The 21363-nt window shown below is 35.6% G+C and overlaps 1 protein-coding gene across 1 annotated transcript; it reads right to left on the reverse strand.

Annotated features, from left to right (window-relative positions):
- Positions 1-6018: 6018 nt before the first annotated feature.
- Positions 6019-19578, reverse strand: LOC129282195 (outer mitochondrial transmembrane helix translocase-like). Its single transcript, XM_064112993.1, has 8 exons — positions 19287-19578; positions 18078-18299; positions 14257-14479; positions 13395-13552; positions 12529-12678; positions 11782-11922; positions 10927-11039; positions 6019-9889 (listed from the first exon to the last, which is right to left on the reverse strand). Exons 2-8 carry the CDS (start codon positions 18252-18254, stop codon positions 9751-9753), a joined length of 1101 nt encoding a protein of 366 aa, XP_063969063.1. The 5' UTR covers positions 18255-18299; positions 19287-19578; the 3' UTR covers positions 6019-9750.
- Between the last annotated feature and the right edge of the window lie 1785 nt (positions 19579-21363).

Here is a 21363-nt window from a genome sequence, read left to right on the forward strand (position 1 = left end):
CATTAATTTTGGTTTAGTATACGGCCCCACCTTCCACACCTCGCGAAAATCGGACTCTAAACACGTAGTGTTGGGGCAAAAAGGACATCCTTTAAAAAACATTTCGGAAAACATTTTAATTTTGTTTTATCATCCCCGCAAATTTGACCCTAAACACGTAGCTTTCCTAGCGAAATAGATACCGTTTTTTCATTATTTTGTGTTTTTGACACCCTTATCACGTTACGTATGTAACGTGCCCTATCTTGAAAAAGACATCCTTTTTACGTGTTTTTTTGGTCGCGCATGGTATCCACTCGTCAATGTAAGTGGCCCCCCCCGGGAGCTAGCTGCATAGCTGTTGTGCTGTTGCTCCAAGATCCGTGCCGATCCAAGACCAGAAAATGAGTTTTGCTTAACCTCCCGGTCCAGGTTAAAGCAGGGTTTACATTAAAGCGACCTTTCATTGACAAATCATGGGGAAATCAAGGCTAATCTCAGAACAGACTAGGGATTCAAGTCTTTCACTCGGCTGCATGCCTGGGGGTGTTATCTAATAGACGCCAGCATGTCTGGGAGATCTATAGGAGAGTAATAGTTAGTAGACTAACCAACCAGAAGTAAACTGCATGTTTTCACTTTGAAACATGTAACTTCAGAGGTTATCTATTTTGGTTTAGCAAGAGACCTACTATGAGTCTAGGAATTGGGATTGTTGGAAATTGGAACTACGATGATCCGAAGTAAATAACCATCACAAGTTCGGTCAAATTTGTGCTGTCCGAACTTTTATCGCATTAGTCCGACGGGCGCTCATGACGGACGGATTATATTATGCAAGTCAATTGGCCTTTTGCAAATTTCGTATTGATTCAATTTCCCCATGATTTGTCAGTGGCTGGGCCCTTTAAGAGCCCAGGCTGTGTTAATCTCAATGTGCGAAGTTTCAAGTCCCGCTCATGTCCAAACATGTCTAACAAAAACAATGATGCTAGTGTTGTTTGTTAGCATGCCTCACTTCATGTGTCGAGCTCCTGGGCTCCACCACTTTGAGGCACAGTGGAGCCCTCTGCCATTCCTGCTCTTGGGTGAGTCTCGCGCGTACGTGTTCTCTCAACAACCATGACAACATCAATTCAACAATCTCTACCAAAACGCTCTTAGCACTGGACATCAAACCAACTAGATGCCAACATCAATCTTTCTTCTTCTTCCATGGCAAAAAAATGTAATCACATAATTATTCTTTATCATTTGTACGGCACAACATTTTAAAATTGTTTTTTAGTGTTGAGTACTGAATTCACTAAGTTCTAACCATTCAGATTTGCAAGGAGACATTTACAGACGGTTGGTTACTCCCACGACTGTTGACCACTCACATCACAAGGGCATCTGAGCTCACTTATCAAGGTTATTATAAAACCTTGTCCTCAGTTAGAACCCACTGTGGGATGAAATAAGTTTGGCACTTTTTGCTTATTTTCTTGTTCTTGAGGATAAATGCTTGATAATTTGTCTGTAATTTACAGTTATTCATCATATTACATATATTAGTAAACTGAATTCTTTTAGAAATCTTATTATTTTTTTCTAAATTAAAAAAAAGAGATTATTTGGTTCCATTTAAAAGAGTTTTTGAGCACTGTGACTGGTGAATTATCTCCATTATTTCCAACTTGGAAGTTAGAGTTTAAAACAGACAACACACATTAAAAAAGTCTTTGAAACATCATTCACATTTCCAAAAATATGCGGTTCCATTCACGTACATGTATTTATTTGGAATCCGGGACAGCCCGACCAGCTGCCCTGGACAACTCGACTGGGTAGAGTTGTCCAATGTCCAGGGTTGGCTCCTGTTCAAAAAATTCTTCTTCAAAATTTCATGAAATGAGTTTTCCACCTTTGCTTCAAAAGCATTTTTCTGCATAATCTATGTTTCTACAATACATTCTTGACAAAACATTTGAAATTTCTGATGCTTTTTTAGCCCTTTTAAAAGAGAATAAAACAAGTTCTCTTGAGAATATCTTGATAATCCGGTACCGCCGGCGAGCTCAGTGTTCAAGGTCTACATATTTGAGTTGATTTTTCTGTTTCTTGACATATTTCAGTGGTGAGGGTAACTGGAGGGTATGCTATTTTATATTTTCATATTCCATTTTCACATTTCCTCTACTTATTTACAGTTATTGCATTTCACAAAGCTGATATTTAACACAAACTTGTTGAGATAGTTAACCTTCAAAGGACAGTGAAGCAGTGCACTGAGTGTGGAACTCTCGACTGCGAGGTCAAACTTACTAATTTTAGTAAATTTTTCCACCTCTCGACATAATCAATGGCAAGGGTGTGCTAATTTATATTTCCAGACAAACTATCTCCATAAGTATGTCAGCCACTTTGTGACATGCAATAACTTTAAAATAAGTAGAGGAAATGTGAAGAAGGAATATGAAAATACAAAATTTAGCTCATATGTCAAGAGACGGAAAAATAAACTCAAATAATTATGTAGACCTTGAACCCTGAACACTGGACGGAGCTTGCCGGCGGTATCATATTATCAAGATATTTGAAATAAACTTTCCGTCAAGTATAAACATATATATGCAGAAAAATACTTTTGAAGCAAAGTTGGAAAATTTATTTCATGAACAAGAAGAATTCAAGTGGTCAAAATGTCCGAACCGGAGCCAACCCTGGACAACTTGACCTGGTCGGACTGTCCGGGCCCCGATGATTTGTTTTCAAAAGTCAAAATTGCTTGGTTCAATTAGATCTAGTCTAGACTCTAGATCTAATTGAACCAGTCAGATATAGATCTATAGCCTCGCTTTGCTTCAACATAATTTTTATATGGACTGAAATTAGCAACCAAATCATGCAAACATGCGGCAAATCTTTTGGTTGGTAACTTCAGTCCATTCAAAATTACCGGGAAGCCAAGCATTCAATTATTGCAAGGTTAGTATGCTATACTAACCTCGCACCATGAACGTGATTACACAATGTATTTTGGAGTTGTCGATAAACATCGCTTCATAACAGGCACAACGTTTGCCGAAACTCGTTCCACTACTCACTGGGGCTCTTTCCGGTGAGTATCTTTCAGTTTTTAATTTTTTTACAATTATTTTTGTTATATATAAAAAGCACATTAAAAATAGCAAAATCGCTTACCTCGGCCAGGAAAGGTGCTTCGCATATCACTTCGACGGACATAAAAGAAAGCTTGATGGTGGCGCTAATACTATTCACAACCTTAATTCAGCTTGTCAGTATTTTATAACTACATGTATGTCTAAATTCATTAAATGTGCAATTCTTATGATTATTTGATAAAATATACACAGCAATAAATGCAATAATTTAAAAAACGTACTTTTAGATAATTATTGCCGACGATAACACTTTTCGGAAAACATTTGAAGCAATGAAACAAAAAATAGAACAAAGCCAGCACTGGGAGCCTTTGTTCGTGTGTCAATAAATGTTTTTATCAAAGTCTATACAATAAAAAGATTGGACACTTTGCCGACTTTGCGTAACGCTTTGCATCGATTTACGTGTAAAATAATTTAAGTGTCTAGTCTTTCCCTTGTAGTGTCTTTGATATGAATATAAATTGCGCACCCTCTTCAGGCTAAAAATTCCTGGCACAAGGGTGCTACATGTAGTCACCGACGTCAAGATCAATCAAGATAAAAATATATTACAGAATGCTCAGAAGCTCATGGACATGCCGGAAGGAACTATATATTGTTTGGTAAGTATTATAGCACAATTTAAACATATTTTTTTTCTTTTGCCAAATCCGAAAATTGCGCAAAATCCCATGGCCCATGGTGTGCCTCCCACCTTCCTCGCACGAAGCAAAGTGACGTCTGTCTGACTCACTCACTCACGTCACCATGCTCACTGAGAATTCGATAAACGTCAAGATCAGTGCCTAAAAGCCTAAAAAGGCTAAATACAGCGGTTCCCAATCACGATATTTCTAAAAGCAGTGGGCATATTGTTTAATGACTTTGAAATGTGATTGAGAGACTTGCCATGACGTTTGTGAACAATTTCTGGTGGGTAAATTTCCTCGAAGTCGGCCGGTGTGCGAAACTGCATTAGCGCCGCGCCTATAATAGAAGGCAAAAGCCGACACATAAATGAATAACTGGGACTTAGAAATGATCAGCTTTCTGCTTAACCCAGAGAGCTCCCGCCCGCGCAGCGGGCGGGAGCCCAGAAGCTCACAGTGTATTCTACCATTGCCACCGAACAAGGGTGATTTATGGTCTAAATATTTCTCCAAATGAATTGTGAAAACAAAAAGTGTACAATTACCACGATTATATGGATGAAGGTCTAGCGAGTGGCAGATTCCTGACATCTGAGCACAGTCTGGAACCTCAAAAAAACCAAAAGTTCTCTCCTTCTACCCAGTCTCGATCGGCCGTTTTGTTACGATTTTTAACAAAAATGGCCGATCGAGACGGGATAGAAGCAGAGAACTTTTCGTTTTTTTGAGGTTCCAGACTGTGCTCAGATGTCAGGAATCTGCCACTCGCTAGACCTTCATCCATATAATCGTGGTAATTGTACACTTTTTGTTTTCACAATTCATTTGGAGAAATATTTAGACCATAAATCACCCTTGTCCGGTGGCAATGGTAGAATACACTGTGAGCTTCTGGGCTCCCGCCCGCTGCGCGGACGGGAGCTCTCTGGGTTACTTTCTGCTGAGATTGCAAAAAAAAAATTAGTGAACATAAAGCCTGTTGGTATTTCAATCTTGGCTTCCTCAATCTTTCACACCAGAGATTTACATCTCACTTCTCTTCTTCCAAAACTTTAATAATTCATTGATATTCTATACAACTTACGCCTTTTGACTTGGTTTGAAGTTGAAGACAACTCAGCTTTGACTGCACTGGTCTCTTGTGTTGTTCTCGATACGCGATCCGTGTTTTCTTTTTCTTCCCCCGGCCAACTAACGTAGAGGGCGTAAACATGAATGGAATTGAGCAGGGAATTCGGAAGTGCGTCTTGTTCCAATTTGGCACTGAAACCCGGGAAACAAAAAGGGGCCTTTTTAAACTAAAAAAATACAAAAAGAGGAGAAATCTCACTAAGTGATATTGATTCAGGCTTACCTATGAAGTACTGCAATTACCATTGTCATCATCACCACACCACCACCACCACAATCATCACCATAATCATCACAACCACCACCATCATCAACTTCATTATCAATTATATTCATGTATAAAGATATTTACTACAACGACAAGGCCATCCTAACCCGTGGCGTTAACCAGAAGTGTTCCAACATCTTTTAAACCTAAACATATTGGTATTTTCCTTAGGGGATGTCAGTTAGGAATACAATATTTTTTAAAAGAGCTGTGTATCAAACAAATCTTTAAATTATATATTTTTTTATATTTCAGAGCTACAGCATTTGGATATGATTTGCTACTTTTCAATTACATTTATTTCAAGTTCGATTTCCAATTTTATATAATTCTTATATTAACAAATAGATTCCAATGTCATAACTTTCATAGGACCTTCAAAACCAGTCTGGTATTTGTATACAATTAATATAAATGCTTTCAGCCTCGTATGCATATTATTTAAAATCTCTGACTGGAAATATAGAGAGGGCACCGACTGCTGAAAATTTTAAATATGCCCCCAAGGCCCCCTCCCCCCATGGACTCTCAAGATCAAAATATGAGATGCCTCTTAATCTGGGGGTGTTTCATAAAACTTGTTAAAATAAAAAAAATCAATAACAATTAAAAGCTACTGAAATCCTGTCTGATTGGTTGATGGGTATTTAAAAAAATGAAATTGTGCATTTATTATCATAACAAGTCTTTATGAGGCGAGAGACTGTTCATTGATAATGCATACATCAACATACACACTCATTAAGCCAATTTGCACAATTAATTGACAATGGCTGCCCCACCAGAGGGCATAAAATCACAGAAGGGGAGGGGGGGGGGGAAACAAGAAATATAACTCATATTTATTGTGTAACACACAATTTATTTCAATCATCTGATCACGTTGCCATAATTATTATAGTAGTATCACACTTATATTGGCTGGCAAGTATTCACAAACACAGTCTAGAAATAACAAGATAGTCAATAGCTTTCTGATAAAGCCCCTTCTTAACAAAATGGACTGAATTTCCAATTCCTTGGCCAAGGCACACACACACACAAAAAAACATAAGACTTGAGGCGTTCTAAGGCCAATGTCAAGTATCAAGACACTACAAAATTGAATTAAACCAAATCCATGATAATAAAATAATAATAGTTACATTCATATAGTGCCTTACTTTGCATTTCTCCAAGCGCTTTAAGTGTAATTATCAATACCCCGGTCATTGGACCCATCACTGTTCTACACATAAAGTGCACCATCTCCACTCCAATAAAGTGAAAACTGCTACCATCTCCTATGCACCTTTTCATAATTGAGACCGATAATTTCACTTGCAAAATACATACAAAAACCTACAGAAACCAAAAAAAAAATAATTAAAACAAACAAGGATTTGCACTTGTATTTCAAATTACAGCTCTTTCGCTGGTATTCTCATAGCATTATAAAGCTAACCCTAGGTTACCCGAGACCACGTTTCTATGGAATGCCACTGCAGATTTTCGAATTTTGCAGTGAAATGTGTCCAGGAAGTGAAAGATCAGTTTGCAAGCACCAAGGGTTTAATGTTTGGATATCCATGGTAAGTCAAGCATATTTGTGTGTTTTTAAAAAATCTTTTATCACTCATTATGGGGAAAATATTCACAGTACCTGTTGGACCTTATTTTGCTACTAGTCACATGCTAACATCAATAAACTTAGTTCAATTTATTGTCAGGTCTTATCAAATGATAATAATGATATTAACATGTTACTTATATCTTGAGCTCTTCACAAATGAAAACAGTGCATGCATAATATAATATAGAATTATGATAATTTCAACCAAAATGTCATTACGCTGCATCAAATATATCACATAACATTATGATTCATCAATTAGTTTGCATTATATTACATTTTATTTACAAAACCCATTGCATTAAATTACATCAAAAGTATCATAGTATATTCCTCTACATTATGCTACAACATTTAAAAAAGGATGGAGTCTTAATGGGAGAAAAATAAATGGCCTCTTATTATGCAATGAAAAAAAAAAACAGACAAGCCTGCACAAGTAAAACTTCCATACGTCAGATAAATGACAAAGTCAAAGGAATATGCAAAGCATATGTCATTGCATCTTTTAAGTTGACTTCAGACAGATCAGACAGAATACTTCACGAGGTGAAAGGTGATGATCCATTCATTTCATCTTTCACCGAATGAAGTATTCTGTCCATTGCACAAATGAAAAAATCCTTATTTGTTTTATATGAAATCTGAAAATAGATATTTGTCATTATTTTGACATTGATGAATTTCGATGCAGAAGTGCATGCAGTGCGAGTGTTGATTGTCACATACATAATAACACACTGCAACACGAGTGTTTTACGCATAGCGACGGTGGTCTCAGTGATCGTGCAATGAACAAAATCGTATGGATCTAAAATTGCACAAATTATGACAAATGGGCTGAATGATCGATACCAAACAACCGATCAAATGACAAGGATCTATCTAGGTGTCATATAAACTGTTATCTTTGCCACAAATATTGAAAAGGAAGACGAAATATAGCATTTCAAACAAGTTTTGACTGTACATCATAACTTCTTCAGTGTGCATACAGTGTGTATAGCTACAATGATTATAAACATTAATATCATAATTACTACAATGCATTTCTCCATAAGAAAGGCTACAGATTGTATTACATAAGAATACCCATCGATGGAACATACTGAATGCTGTTTTTATTATCATTATTTTAGTTCATGAAAAACATTGTACTCATCCAAACTAAACACAAACAAACAAAACAAATTATTCACATCAAATCCATAAGGAGCAATTGACATAACCAGAAAAAAATAATATGAAGGCAAGTTATTTGAAGCACATCTTGAAAAGTACCATGATTGATGTTCTTCACAAGTTATGAATTCATCAAAACACTACAAAGTTTGTTATATTACATTAAAGTAAATTCCTGTTGAGTTGAAATTGGGAAGAAACCACTCTAATGGGGCGTTGCAAGAAACTTGTGATCAATTGCAAGTCTATTTTAAGTCCTGAAATCAATCATATATCTCATAGTTAATTGCAAATTAGTGATTGATTTCTAATCTGCTCCTTGAAACAAGAAGTTTAATCTGATTTGCTACAGCTAACGTTGATCTATCAGTTGTAAAATTGCAATAAAATATTTGCAATTGATCGCAAATATTTTCTTGCAACACCCCCCCCCCTAGTGCAGTATAGAGCACTGAAGTGATGGTGTCACCCAATGTTTTTGTTTGCATTTCAGTGGTTTGGAAAACATGTTAGGTAGAACATGGGGCCCAAGATGGTTCCTGGACATTTGCTCCGGCAACAATTACTCTGCTGTAAATTCACCACACTAATGGAATGACCAACTTCAACCCTGGATTTAACGCTATACCTTATCCTAAACCTTACATAAAACCCTACTGCAACCCTAACCCTACATCTCAGACGAAATAAAGCCCAGAGCAATTGACCCAGGGAACAAATATTGTGTCACCGCCCCAGATATGGCTTCATGAATACCTACCTAGCCACATTGAAATATGGGTCACTATATTCAAGGACTTGTTTTCTCTCCTTGATTTCACTTCTAGTTCTGAAAGAGGAGTCGTGTGAAAGGCTGAACAAAAGCACTCTATACTTTGTAACAGATAATAAATATAAGCAATGTAGATCACTCCTGCCATTGGCAACAAAACCATGAAAAATAATGGGAAGATTCAATAAAAAATCTACACCACATCAGTATGGGTAATTTTCATGTTAATTTTAAATTGAGTCAAACTGGGAGTCGAAAGAAAAAGGAACCCAACTTAATGATAATACATGAAGATTCTCTTGAAAATAAAATTATAATAGTCTGGATATTGCATCACTGTATAAAGTTTTATACACAAACCAAATGTAATTTATGATTCATCAAATATTAAATGGACATTAACATCAGATCTTGACCTTGTTTATTTTCCATTAGATTGAAATAATAATAATAATAATAATAATAATAGCCAATTTTTATAAAGCGCTTTTCCCTGAATGGCTCAAAGCGCGTTACAGCATATTATTACCCCGGTCATTGGATTCATTTCAATCCCGCACGAAAAGTGCACAATATCCACTCCCTGGGAAGCATTCCTTGCATTCATCGCAGCCTCATTATGGCGCTGGCAAAATCAAAATCAAAATATGACTACTGGGTAATTTGTCCCTCTAATTTTTGTTTCTCTTTGTTTTATTGTCATAAATTCTGCGAGTCTTAAAGAGCAGGTTTTTCACGACGCTCATGATTCTTCTGCTGATTACTCAGAAAACTCATTTATTTCCAAACCCATTTGGCACATCATTTCAACCTATACAAACAAAGACTTGAGTGGTAATTTTATTCTCTGTTTTTTTTTTTTGGGGGGGGGGACTGTCACATCAACTTGTACCTATGTTTGGTTTGGATTTCAAGTCACAGCACAAAAAACACCTGCAAGATTATTATCAGTGTATAAAAATCTGACAAAATTCAAATATCAGTTTACAAAAGAAATGAAAAGACTATCAATCAAGAGGAAGTGAACTTAGAGGTTGTGTGCTGTAATCTTGATGGACCCGTGCTTCCTTTAGCTTGCCTAAAGCTGATAGAATGTCTGCCATACTCAGAGGTCGAAGGTCATCACTGGCTGCATCTCCTTCAGCACTGCATAATGAATGTGAGAAACATTCAGATAGGGAGGGAGAAAAGAGAATTATCATTTTAATTTATATTATTATCACTAATACAATTTGCAGAAGTATCAGAAGCAGCAGTAGTAATAGTAGTCGTAGTAGTAGAAGTAGTAGAAGTAGTAGTAGTAGTAGTAGTAGTAGTAGAAATAGAAGCAGAAGTAGCAATAGAAGGAGTAGAAGTAGAAATAGTAGCAGTAGTGGTAGGATGAGGAGTGATAGTTAGTAGTAGTAGAAGTAGGAGAAGTAGTAGTAGTAGTATAAGTAGTGGTTGTCATAGTAGTAGTAGTAATAGTAGTAGTAGTAGTAGTAATAGTAGTAGTAGTAATAGTAGTAGTAGAAATAGAAGCAGTAGTAGCAATAGGAGTAGAAGTAGAAATAGTAGCAGTAATAGTAGGATGAGGAGTGATAGTAGTAGTAGTAGAAGTAGTAGTAGAAGTAGTATAAGTAGTGGTTGTCATAGTAGTAGAAGTCGTAGTAGCAGTAGTAGTAGTAGTTGTAGTAGTAGAAGATGTAGAAGTAGTAATAGTAGTAGAAGTAGAAGTAGTACAACTATATACCTTTTCATTACTTTATCACACAAAGCCCACAGATTCTTGTGTACCAAATGAACACTTTCTAAACATTTAAACCCCCATGGATAAGGTTGGTGGTGGTATGATTTTTTTCTTTTTTTATACTTCACTGTTTATTATGTTGAATTTATAATGAATTGTTAGGCGTTCCTTGGAGTATTCCTTACAGTGGATATGTGCACATTAGAAATGTAGTTATTATCATTATTGTTGTTATCATTATTAATATTATCATTGTTGTTGTTATTATTCTTATCATCATCATCATTGAAAGTGAATTTTCTGTATAAACAAGAAAAAAAATCATGCTCATGCTGGCTGTCTATACAGAAGAAAGATTTGAAAGGTCCTTGTGCATCTCAATCTGCCGGAATGAGTTGGGTTTTCTGTATAAAGACAAATCACCAAATATTCAGAGACATTGCAAGAAACTTACACGTGATCTCTGATGCGATACATGCAGGCATTCCGGCACATCTCTCTTAGGTCGCTGCCACTGAACTTCTCAGACTTCTCAGCTATTAGGTCTAGATTTACATCATTGTCAACCTAGAAATAAAAATGATAAGCATCAGATCAAGGAGTCACTTTTTAAGTATTCAATATCAATAATCATTGATAATAATAATAGTGGGTTCTTATTTAGTGTCACGGACAGCATCATGATATTGTGATAGGGGAAGGAAGTGGAAGATGGGTTGGGCAAGATGAACTTAAGGTGACATTACTTTTTAACAATTAAACAATAGATCTATTATAAAGGTTAAGAACATGAACCTCTCTTTTAACTACTCTTCATTCTCACTTCCTCCCTTATCTACCTATTCCCCCCTTCACTACTTGAAAGAATATGGGGGACCTAATACCCACCCAACTTACGCACACTCACCCCGTCGCACCATGACTTTAAAGTACACATGAATTAATCCTGCCTATTTGCAGAGATGTGGTAGAACATTTGATATTTTTGAACAAAAAAAAAAAATTATAAAAACAAACTACAATCCCCTGCCCTCTCAAATTAAGAATAAACACATTATTACTAAAACAGAAAGCACACATTAGCCATGTTATACCTCCCCAATGCCCACTTATTTGTTTTTATTTAGTATGATTTGAGGAATATATTTTCCTTTGGGCTTTGATTGGCATGCCTATTTGCAGGTTAAAAGCAATGTTGAATAACAATATGTTCCTGAACTAAATAGAGCAAGAAAACAAAACTAAAATAATTTGCTCTCACAAGTTTACAATAAACACATTGGCCATGTTATATCTTCCAGAAGCCTACCTTTTCATCTTTGAGTAAGATTTGTAGTATATGTTTTCTCTGGGCTTTGTCTGGCATTCCTATATGGAATGATGTGGGCATTCTCCTCAAGATGGCTGCATCAACATCCTGGGGTCGGTTTGTGGCTCCCATCACAATCACCTGAACAGAAAAATAATTCAAGCAATTGGAAATCTTCTACAAAAATCAACCTGATTTAGCTCATTTATCATGAACATCTAGGTTCACAACATAATATACAACACACAACTATGTTGGATTGGAAAAATGGGACTAAGCAAGTTAAGGTTCTCTGAACTTATTCTGAAGTTTATTAAACCAACAACATAAGAATGAAACACAAAGTAACAAATGCGACATATTTCTAGATGAATGTTCTTTTCTCCTCCTCATTATCCTCCTCCCTACCCATCCTCTCTTTCTTCTTATTCTCCAGTGTCTCCTTTTTTCCTTTTTTCTGTCACCTTTAGCTGTCATTAGTGATGAGTCCACCTGAAAGTGTCATAAATTTAGTCTCCTTTACCCTGTTCTATCTCCACATTTTCCCATTCTTACTTGATTAAATTTAGAGTTATCGTTATTGGTGAGTCCATCCCATAATTTCATGAGCTAAGCCCCCTCCACTATATCCTCCTTTTCCCCCTCCTTCCTTTATTCCCCGTTTACATTTGATCCTCCTCTCTCCTCCTCAATCTCCTGCTCCTATTCTCCTCATTTCTATTTTATCAAGTCACAGTAATTAATTACCTCACAGCTGTCATTAGTAATAAGTCCATCCCATAATGTCATAAACTGAGCTTTCATCATAGCTGTAGCCTCATGATCATGTGATGCTCGTGATCTTAGGAAGGAGTCAATCTCGTCAATAAAGATGATGGCTGGTTGGAATTTGGTTGCCTGAATAGTGCAACAAAAGAGATGAAACAGAAAACTGTTAAATAATCACATAGCAGTATGTTATTATTCCAGCTCTATCAACCTGAATTTTATTGGGCAAGCTCCTGCTTCTGCATGAGGACTCTTCAAAACAAGTCCATAGTGTTGTACAACACAAGTAGTGAATATTTTCATTGCAGCCGTTTTGCACCCAGTGAGAGATTTTCATTCAACTTCTCTTTGCTTCACTGAACTCAATTTTTTTTCTTCCAGCTCCTGCAAAATTCTCTATCATCTGTGTATCTCTTGTGCCTCTGTGCTAAATGTATACTGTATGCATGTTGTTAGAGAAATATTTCAGGAAGGGTTGAATGTAGCATACATGTACATGCCAACCCTGAAGCACACAAGAGTCTTGGCAAATGGGAAGACAGGGGCTGAAATTAAAGACATTGCATACTTCCTAATTCACTATTAGTTGAAGTTGCAGAGTATAATAAGTTGTCTTATGATGTTTAAAAAAAAGAAGATACAATTCCATTAGTAGTTGTCATAAAAAATATGGACACAGTGGTTGAAGTGGTCCTATTTTTCACCAAAACTTATGACTGTCTCACTCACTATAAAACAGGGACAGTTTGCAGGTACAATGGAGGATTCTTTTTTGTTTGCTTTAATTTTTTTGAAATGTTGAAAACTCTTTTAATAGATGCAATAGTTAATGATAAGTGATTTACCAGTGAGAAAACAGCTGATGCAAGTTTCTGGGATTCTCCATACCACTTGTCTGTCAGGTTGGAAGCTTGAAGGTTGATAAACCGACATCCTGCGTCTTTAGCGATAGCCTTGGCTATCATGGTCTTCCCGCATCCTGGTGGTCCGTATAGTAAAACACCTGAAATAGAATGATTAATTGCATCATGCTTTCAGAGTAAACTTTTGTTCTGGGAGCTGATTACAATTCCTGACCACTTTCAGTTAGGGTAGAGGCACAGACCCTAATTTAAATTTTGATGAACTTAAAGATTTGATAAAGGTTGATAAACCGACATCCTGCGTCTTTAGCGATAGCCTTGGCTACCATGATTGAATTGAATTGAATTGAAAGGTGGACCTACTAAAAGGTGCAGGGTATTTTGATTGATATTTTGGACTTTGATTTCAGATTAGCTACACTTTCATAATCTAAACTCTCCTCTTTCTACATGTAACATTCACACCATTATTGACTAAGAGGTGTCTCTGCTGCAAACTACTGCAAGTGAACAGAGATGGGTTCGAGGCAGATTTGCATGTGCATCTAAACTAAAATGGACAGAGTTCACCTCAAGACCCACTCTGGAGGTCGTCCAAGGTAGGTTTCGCGAAGAGATGACCCAAGGTGGGTTTGACGTGTTTACATCTAAATTTCTTCTCTACCCGAGGTAGGTCCCTCATCGCCCTCTGGTACGCAATTTTCTATACAAACATTGGTCTAAATAGCCCAAATGTTCCTTAAACCTTCTGGCAATTACACAAAATGAAACAAGGACAAAAGAGTTTGACCCAAACATAGAAAGCCAACTGGAAATTGCACCGAGCATAAAACGTTACACATACCTTTGGGGGGCTGCATGAGCTTTGAGCCAGCAAACAGGTGTTTCTTCTTCAGAGGAAGTAGAACGGTCTCTTTGATCTCCTTACAGGTTTCTTGTAGTCCACCAATGTCTGACCATGCAATGGAAAGGGTCAAGGGGTCAACTAACTGGGTAGCAATAGACAGCTCATACTCTGATAGACTGGTGTGAGGGGATAGCCCTATAGCCTTCATCAGCTTCTCTGCCTACAGTGGATTACAAAAAATAATTAATTTTATTGCAACAATAACATTTGGATTAATACCTATAGGTATACATGTTTATTCTAAATTGGTCTAATTATGTAAATTTCTTCGTTCATTTCTTGTTTCTTTTCATTGATAATATTACTGCAGCAAATTGTAGTTTTGTTTAATTTATATTCAACATTTGTTACGAAATTTCATTGATTTGTCTGTATTATCGATTATATTGAATATGTATTGTTACTTTGATTATATTTTGGAAAAATTGTTGAATGGAAATAAAATCTAAATCTAAATCTAAATTTGTCCAAAACCCAATTTGTCCAACATCATTTGGTCAAGCATCAGTTCATCCACTATCCAAAGGGTCTAATTGCCATTTCGTCTCTTAACCTGTTGGTCCAATAGTCATTTAGTCCAAATACCATTTGGTCTAATTGGACTAAGTGTTAATTGGGCAAAATGAATGAATAGAAAACAGGTATTAGACCAAATGGTTCTGAGACAAAATGGTCATAGATGAACTGGTGATTAGACAAAGTGATTATTGGACCAAATGGTTGTTAGACGATATGTTGGATGAAATGGCATTAGACTTAATGAAGGTAGACCATGTGATGAGTGGACAAGTTGGCAATAGATGAACTGGCAATTTACCGGTACACATATACCTACAGTGGAAGCATTGCAAAGAAGAAAAACATACATTCCTTTATTGCAACAATGATCTGGATCCCGTCTTGGAAAGAGTCGCGATAGATTCAAATCAATCGCAAATTGTGATTGTGTAGTTAAGAGATAGAAATTTTAGATCAATTACAATTTGAGTTTGATTTGAATAAAATGTATATTTCAATTCTTTGTAACAAGGGGTCCAGGATTAATCATAGTATAAAATGGATACATGTAAATATATATGAATAGCACAATTAAATCTTTATTCAGAAGGGAAATACAAACAGGCTACATAAAAAATATAACTTGAACATCTATAAACCTATATGCAGGGCTCGACACTAGCGCCGGTCCGACGGTCCCAGACCGGTAAAAATCACTGTCGGACCAGTAGATTTTCAGAAATAGCAAGATTTACTGGTCCGACATGACCAGTAAAAAATATCATTGTCGGGCCAGTAATTTTTCCAAAAATAGCAAGATTTATGGGTCCGAAATAAACAGTAATAAAAACTATTGTTGGGCCAGTAACTTTTTCAGAAATGGTCAAATTCGCTAGTCCAACATAAACATGAAAAATATTCCATGACTCAAATTGCGAACCATTTTCCTCCCGTTAAAAACTGGCATTCACACACAGAACACACACAGAATGAATCGCATGCAATTTTTGATAGGGTAACATACAGTGTACACGTGGCTATCCAACCACACAGCCCACATGGTAAATTTCCTACTGGCTGCACGAACGAAGCTTGGCTAACCTCTGGCAGAAATCTCTCACAGAACTGTCAAAATTCACATTTCACACTAATGAAAAGCTCTTATAATGTCCATATTTCCTAAAAATTTGCCAAAATTGGGGTAACTCTGTCATTTGTAAGCAGTAAAAGGAGAAATTTTCACTTCTGTTTTAGTTCAAAGAGATCGGGTTTCGAGTGATATCGTCTGAATACATGATAGCCCCACATATGCATTTGTGTGTGTGTTGATACACTTGGTTTCTTTCGTAGCTAGTACTAGTATATTTTAATTGAGCCAAAAAGAAACTGATAATTTATTTATGATGATAGTTTTAGCTTTCTTCCTTTGTTTTCTTTCAATCTTTCTTTCCTTCTTTCTTTTCAATCTTTCTTTGTTTCTTCCCTCTCTTCTTTTACTGTCTTTCTTTTTTAATTTTCCCTTTTTCTTTGTCTTTTGTTCTTTCATTCTTTCTGTCCTGTTAATATTTTTTTCTATTTCTAATGCTCTTTCTTTTTCTTTCTTTTTTTGATTTCCTTCTTTCTTTAATTCTTGAGTCCATCCATCCTATATTTATCTCTTCTATCTTTCTTCATTTCCTTCCTTCTTTTCCCCTTTCTTTCCTTCATTCTTTGTTACTTTCTTTCTTTCCTCATTCCATCCATCCTTTCTTTACTCTTTCTTGTTTTTATTCCTTCTTTCAGCCCTTTCTCTCTTTCATTCCTTCCTTTCTTCTTTGTCTTTTGTTCTTTCTTTTTCCCCTTTGTTCCATCTATCCTTTTACCTTTTCTTTCTTCCTTTTATTTACTGCTTGCTTCCTTTCCTTTCTTTCTTTTTTGTTCTACCTTTCATTTATTCTTTTACATTTTTTTTTTTTTTTTATATTGCTTGCTTGCTTCCTTCCTTCTTTATTCCTTCCCAACATTCCTTTTTCCTTCTATCATTTTCCCTTTTCTTGATTTCTTCCTTCTTTCAATCCTTTCTTTCTGTTTTCCTTCTTTCCATCTCTCCTTTTACCCTTTCTTTCTTTTTTTATTCCTTCTTTCCTTCTTTCTTTCATTACTTTGTCTTTTGTTCTTTCTTTCTATATTGCTTGCTTCATTTCTTTCCTTCTTTCCTTCATTCTTTTTTTCTTTTGTTCTTTCTTTCCTTCCTTTCCTTCTTTGGTTGTTTTTTTCCTTCCTTCACATTTTTTCTTTACTTTTTTCTTCCTTCGTTTCTTTTATTCTTTCTTTTTTCCTTCTTTCCATCTCTCCTTTTACCCTTTCTTTCTTGTTTTATTGCTTCTTCCCTTCTTTCTTTTTCTTTTTTCATTACTTTCTGTCTTTTGTTTTTTCTTTCTTTATTGCTTGCATCATTTCTTTCCTTTTTTTTTCTTTCTTTCTTTCTTTCTTTCTTTCCTTCCTTTTTTTCTTTCGTTCTTTCTTTCTTATTTTTGTTCTTTCCTTCCTTTCCTTCTTTCTTTCTTTAGTTCTTTCTTTTTTTCCTTCCTTCACATCTATCCTTTCTTTACCTTTGCTTTTTTCTTCCTTCCTTCCTTTCTTTTATTCTTTCTTCCTTTCTTTCTTTTTGTCTTTCATTCATTCATTCCTTCATTTTTTTTTTTTTGGGGGGGGGGGGGGTAACAAGAAAGGACAGCAAAATAAACTCACGCCTTTTTTTAATGTTTTCTTTATTTTTTGGGACCAGTAGATTTTAGGTTCGGACCAGTAAAAAATTGAAAAACTGGGTATCTACTGGTCCGACATGAATAGGTTGGACCAGTAGAAAAAAAGGGTTAGTGTGGAGCCCTGCTATATGCTTATACCTGATTGTGGATCAATACCATTAAATATTAATTTTCATAATGCAATTTATGATAAAGGCGCTGACTGCTTGAAAAAGAAGTAGAAGATTCAGTAGTGGATATTCATTATGTCTTACCCTGTTTTTGATATCGTAACCTACAGTATTACTGTAATTTACTATTGTACTATGTTTTTATGCACCAGGGCCAAGATGGAAAACAGTAAATATCTCTGATCTTGTGAACCTGTTTGAATATGTGTGAATAAATAAATAGTGGGTAGACAAAAATCATTGTAAACTTGAGATCTTATATCATGAAAAAATTCATAATTATTGATTGTGATTGGGATTCACCAAGTGAATATAAACCATCTGTCTTTTAATTTAAACTAACTTGTTGTTTGGCTTCTTGTTTCTGTTTCCTGGTGGGGTCCATGGCATAGACAATCCATTTTACTCCATAGTATGTAGCAGCCCCAACAATGGACAACCGTATGATCAAACCGATGATCTCACTCTTTGAGAGGCTAAGACTTCTGACACGGACAGCTTGTATGGCGTCATCCGACATTGTCTCTCTTCAGGTGTAACAATCTGGTTTCAGTGAACTTCCAATCTGTCAAAATAGATACATACATGTACAACAAAGATCGACACAAGCGATTGCCTGGAGCCATCAGAATGAACCATGATTGTTTCTACAATCAAGTTCTTATTATAAGTTCTGTATCTATGAAATGTGCTGTACTAATTGTAGCGAAAATGTTGGAATAATAATCTTTATTTTGGTCCACTTCTTTCTTTTTATATATTTTTATGAAATAAAGACAAAAATCGAGGAGCCCCGTCGGGGGATTTTGCATTGTTAACCCCCTAATGGCAGCTGCACAATTGCGAGCCATCTGTGTACGAGGAGAAGTACAAAAAAATGTTAAAAACTCCTCAAAACAGATGACTGCCAGCTGTCTAATCATTGCATTGCGAACAATCGGTTGATCGTTTGCCATGAAATTGCTCTTAAATTTACTACTTTTTTGTCACGATTTCAATCCAAGATCCAATTCTCATGAATAAATGACAAGAAAGCTTGCAATATTCCACATATCATGCATATTGTTCGCCAGTCACAGCTCAGCAGCACTCACAAAAACTCATTTCGAAAATGATATCCAATCCACCGCTTTAAAAAAAAAAATTTCAACAGTTTTACTAAATCTTTTTTTAGCTTGCATTTGTGCACATGTTTGAACAATAATTAAGTGATTTCCCTAACCACTTTATGGTCGACATAGACTATGTAAGCTTAAGCAAGGTCATTTTAAGTGCTTCAATTTATTAGCAAAAACAAAGATCAAATCAAATTCATCAGACAAGGCCTACCGAGTACTGACACAAATAATCACTTGTGGGACTGCAATGGAAAAAATGGATGAAGCGGACAAGGAATATTCGACCAGCGATATGCAGTCTTTAACACATTTCAAGAAAAAAATGGTTCCACGAGTTTTCCTAACATTGATCTAGAATATGTAGTTTTTTCTAAGAACATACATAATGAATCAAGAATTTAGGAATTCCCTGGAAAAAAAAGTTAGCCACTTACTACATGTGTCGCATGCACATCCTGAATCTACTGTCTGTAGTCTTGTGATGCAGACAGTTTTTTTTTTGTAAACGGCTTGCAACTCCAGCACTCTCGATCTCCTGCTGTCCTGCAATAACGCTCCGTTAATAGGCCAAAATAAAGCAATATTTAAAACATAAATAATGATTATAATAATAATCATAAACCTTGAACAAGAAAACTATATTCATCCCTTTTCTTTCATACTGTTAGCAAGTAAAAAGAAATATCCCGAAATATCACACTTCAGATGTTTTGCCATGATGCAACTAACTTCAGTAATGTTGAAATTTAATCTTGAAGTTTGAACCCCGGGTTTGAACAACCCCACTCGATCGAGAGTACTCCCAAAAAGGTATTGCTCAATTTTTTTTGTAGGTGGCTTCAGCCAAACACGACTCATCCCCATCCTTTATCACTATGGCAACATTCGCCCCTCTCTTTCTACAGCTCTTACTCTCTTTGTACTCATGTCTAATTTTTTATAAACTTAAAGGGATGGTCCAGGCTGGAAGTATTTTTATCTCAATAAATAAGAGTAAAATTCAGAGCAAAATGCTGAAAATTTGATCAAAATCGGATCACAAATAACAGTTATTGAATTTTAAAGATTTGCATTATTCCGCGCGCGGAAAAACAGTTCTAGACATGTATTTATGAATATTCATTAGGTAGGTTGATGATGTCATATCCCCACTTGTTCTTTTGTATTTTATTATATGAAATTAGGTTTATTTCAAAATTTTCTACCAAGAACTAAAACAATTGGATTGACAACTGATTGTGCATTAGTTATTTATTGCCGCAATCTATTTTATCATAATGGAGACACATCATTTACACATGTATGAAAAAATGAAACATTTATGATAACATAACAAAAAGGAAAGTGGGGATGTGACATCTTAATTCAGCCCACCTAATGAATATTCATGACAATGTGCATATAACTGTTTTCACAAAATATTGATACACTTTTAAAATTCAGTAACTTTATTTGTTATCTGATTTTGATGAAATTTTCAGCATTTTGCTCTGTGAATTTAATCTATTAATTTAGATATAAATCATTTCAGCCCGGACCATCCCTTTAAGTTGAACTTAACTTGAACTCATAATTATTTCTTTTCCCTTTCTTGTTTTTCTAGTTCATTCTCTATTTCACAACTTTTTTCTACTTCCACCTTTAATGAAAAATAGACTTCTCTCTCAGGCATATGGCCAATAGGCGGAATTCTTTCTGAATTTATTTGGATATTATCTAACCACCTTCAGCTCTATTTGGGGTATTTACTTTGAGATATCCCATATAATTATTCTAGGAGGACAGCAGAACAAAGCCTTTATTTTCTCCCAAACCCCTTTCCCCCTATCTGAATGTAAAATCTAAGTTCATGTAAACATCAAGTGCTATATTGTTTTGGTATATATAGAGATAAATCATTATTCATTTTCAAAGTTTGTGAATATGAACCATGGTTTTCGATTTGTGTTGTGAATCTATTTTTCAAGGGGGATGATCTATTGATTCATCCACCCACGTGAATAGTATGACGTCACGGATCGACACCAGTGATATGAACCGATGTTTCTTCCAAATTTTCAATCACTATATTTGTAAAAAATAAGTTTTGGAATGGCATTTGTTTAGAAAAAAATAATATTGCTGATAAAGGACAGTGAACATGACAGAAAAATTCAAAATTTCACTAAGAATCAATGGATGAAGAAAAAAACAACCCCCCCCCTCAAAAAAAAAATTTTTTATATTTTTTATATTTTTATTATATTGGCCCTAATGAGTGGAATATTTCTGGTATTTCATGAAATAAAGCCATTCAATATTCATTTTTTTATGTGTTGTATATTTCACGCATTCGCGCACTAGATTGTTGAATATGGTCTCGTACTCAACAGTAAACTTTGTACAGGAGCCTAAGGGATATTCGTCGAATTTCTGTCATTTTGGGGATACTCTCTGATACTGCACAGGCAATTGATTTGACCAAAATACATGTTTTTAATGTATGGCTAAAACACTCTATACAGATGATAA

This window comes from Lytechinus pictus, chromosome 18, assembly GCF_037042905.1.
Source record: "Lytechinus pictus isolate F3 Inbred chromosome 18, Lp3.0, whole genome shotgun sequence".
Lineage (NCBI taxonomy): Eukaryota > Metazoa > Echinodermata > Echinoidea > Temnopleuroida > Toxopneustidae > Lytechinus > Lytechinus pictus.

Coding starts and splice junctions, on each gene's coding strand:
- LOC129282195 (XM_064112993.1), bottom strand. CDS start 18,254: ATGTCGGATGACGCCATACAAGCTGTCCGTGTCAGAAGTCTTAGCCTC. Junction 11,040..11,781: donor TCTTACTCAAAGATGAAAAG/GTAGGCTTCTGG, acceptor TTTTATTTCTAG/GTTGACAATGATGTAAATCT. Junction 9,890..10,926: donor TATCGCATCAGAGATCACGT/GTAAGTTTCTTG, acceptor TTCATTATGCAG/TGCTGAAGGAGATGCAGCCA.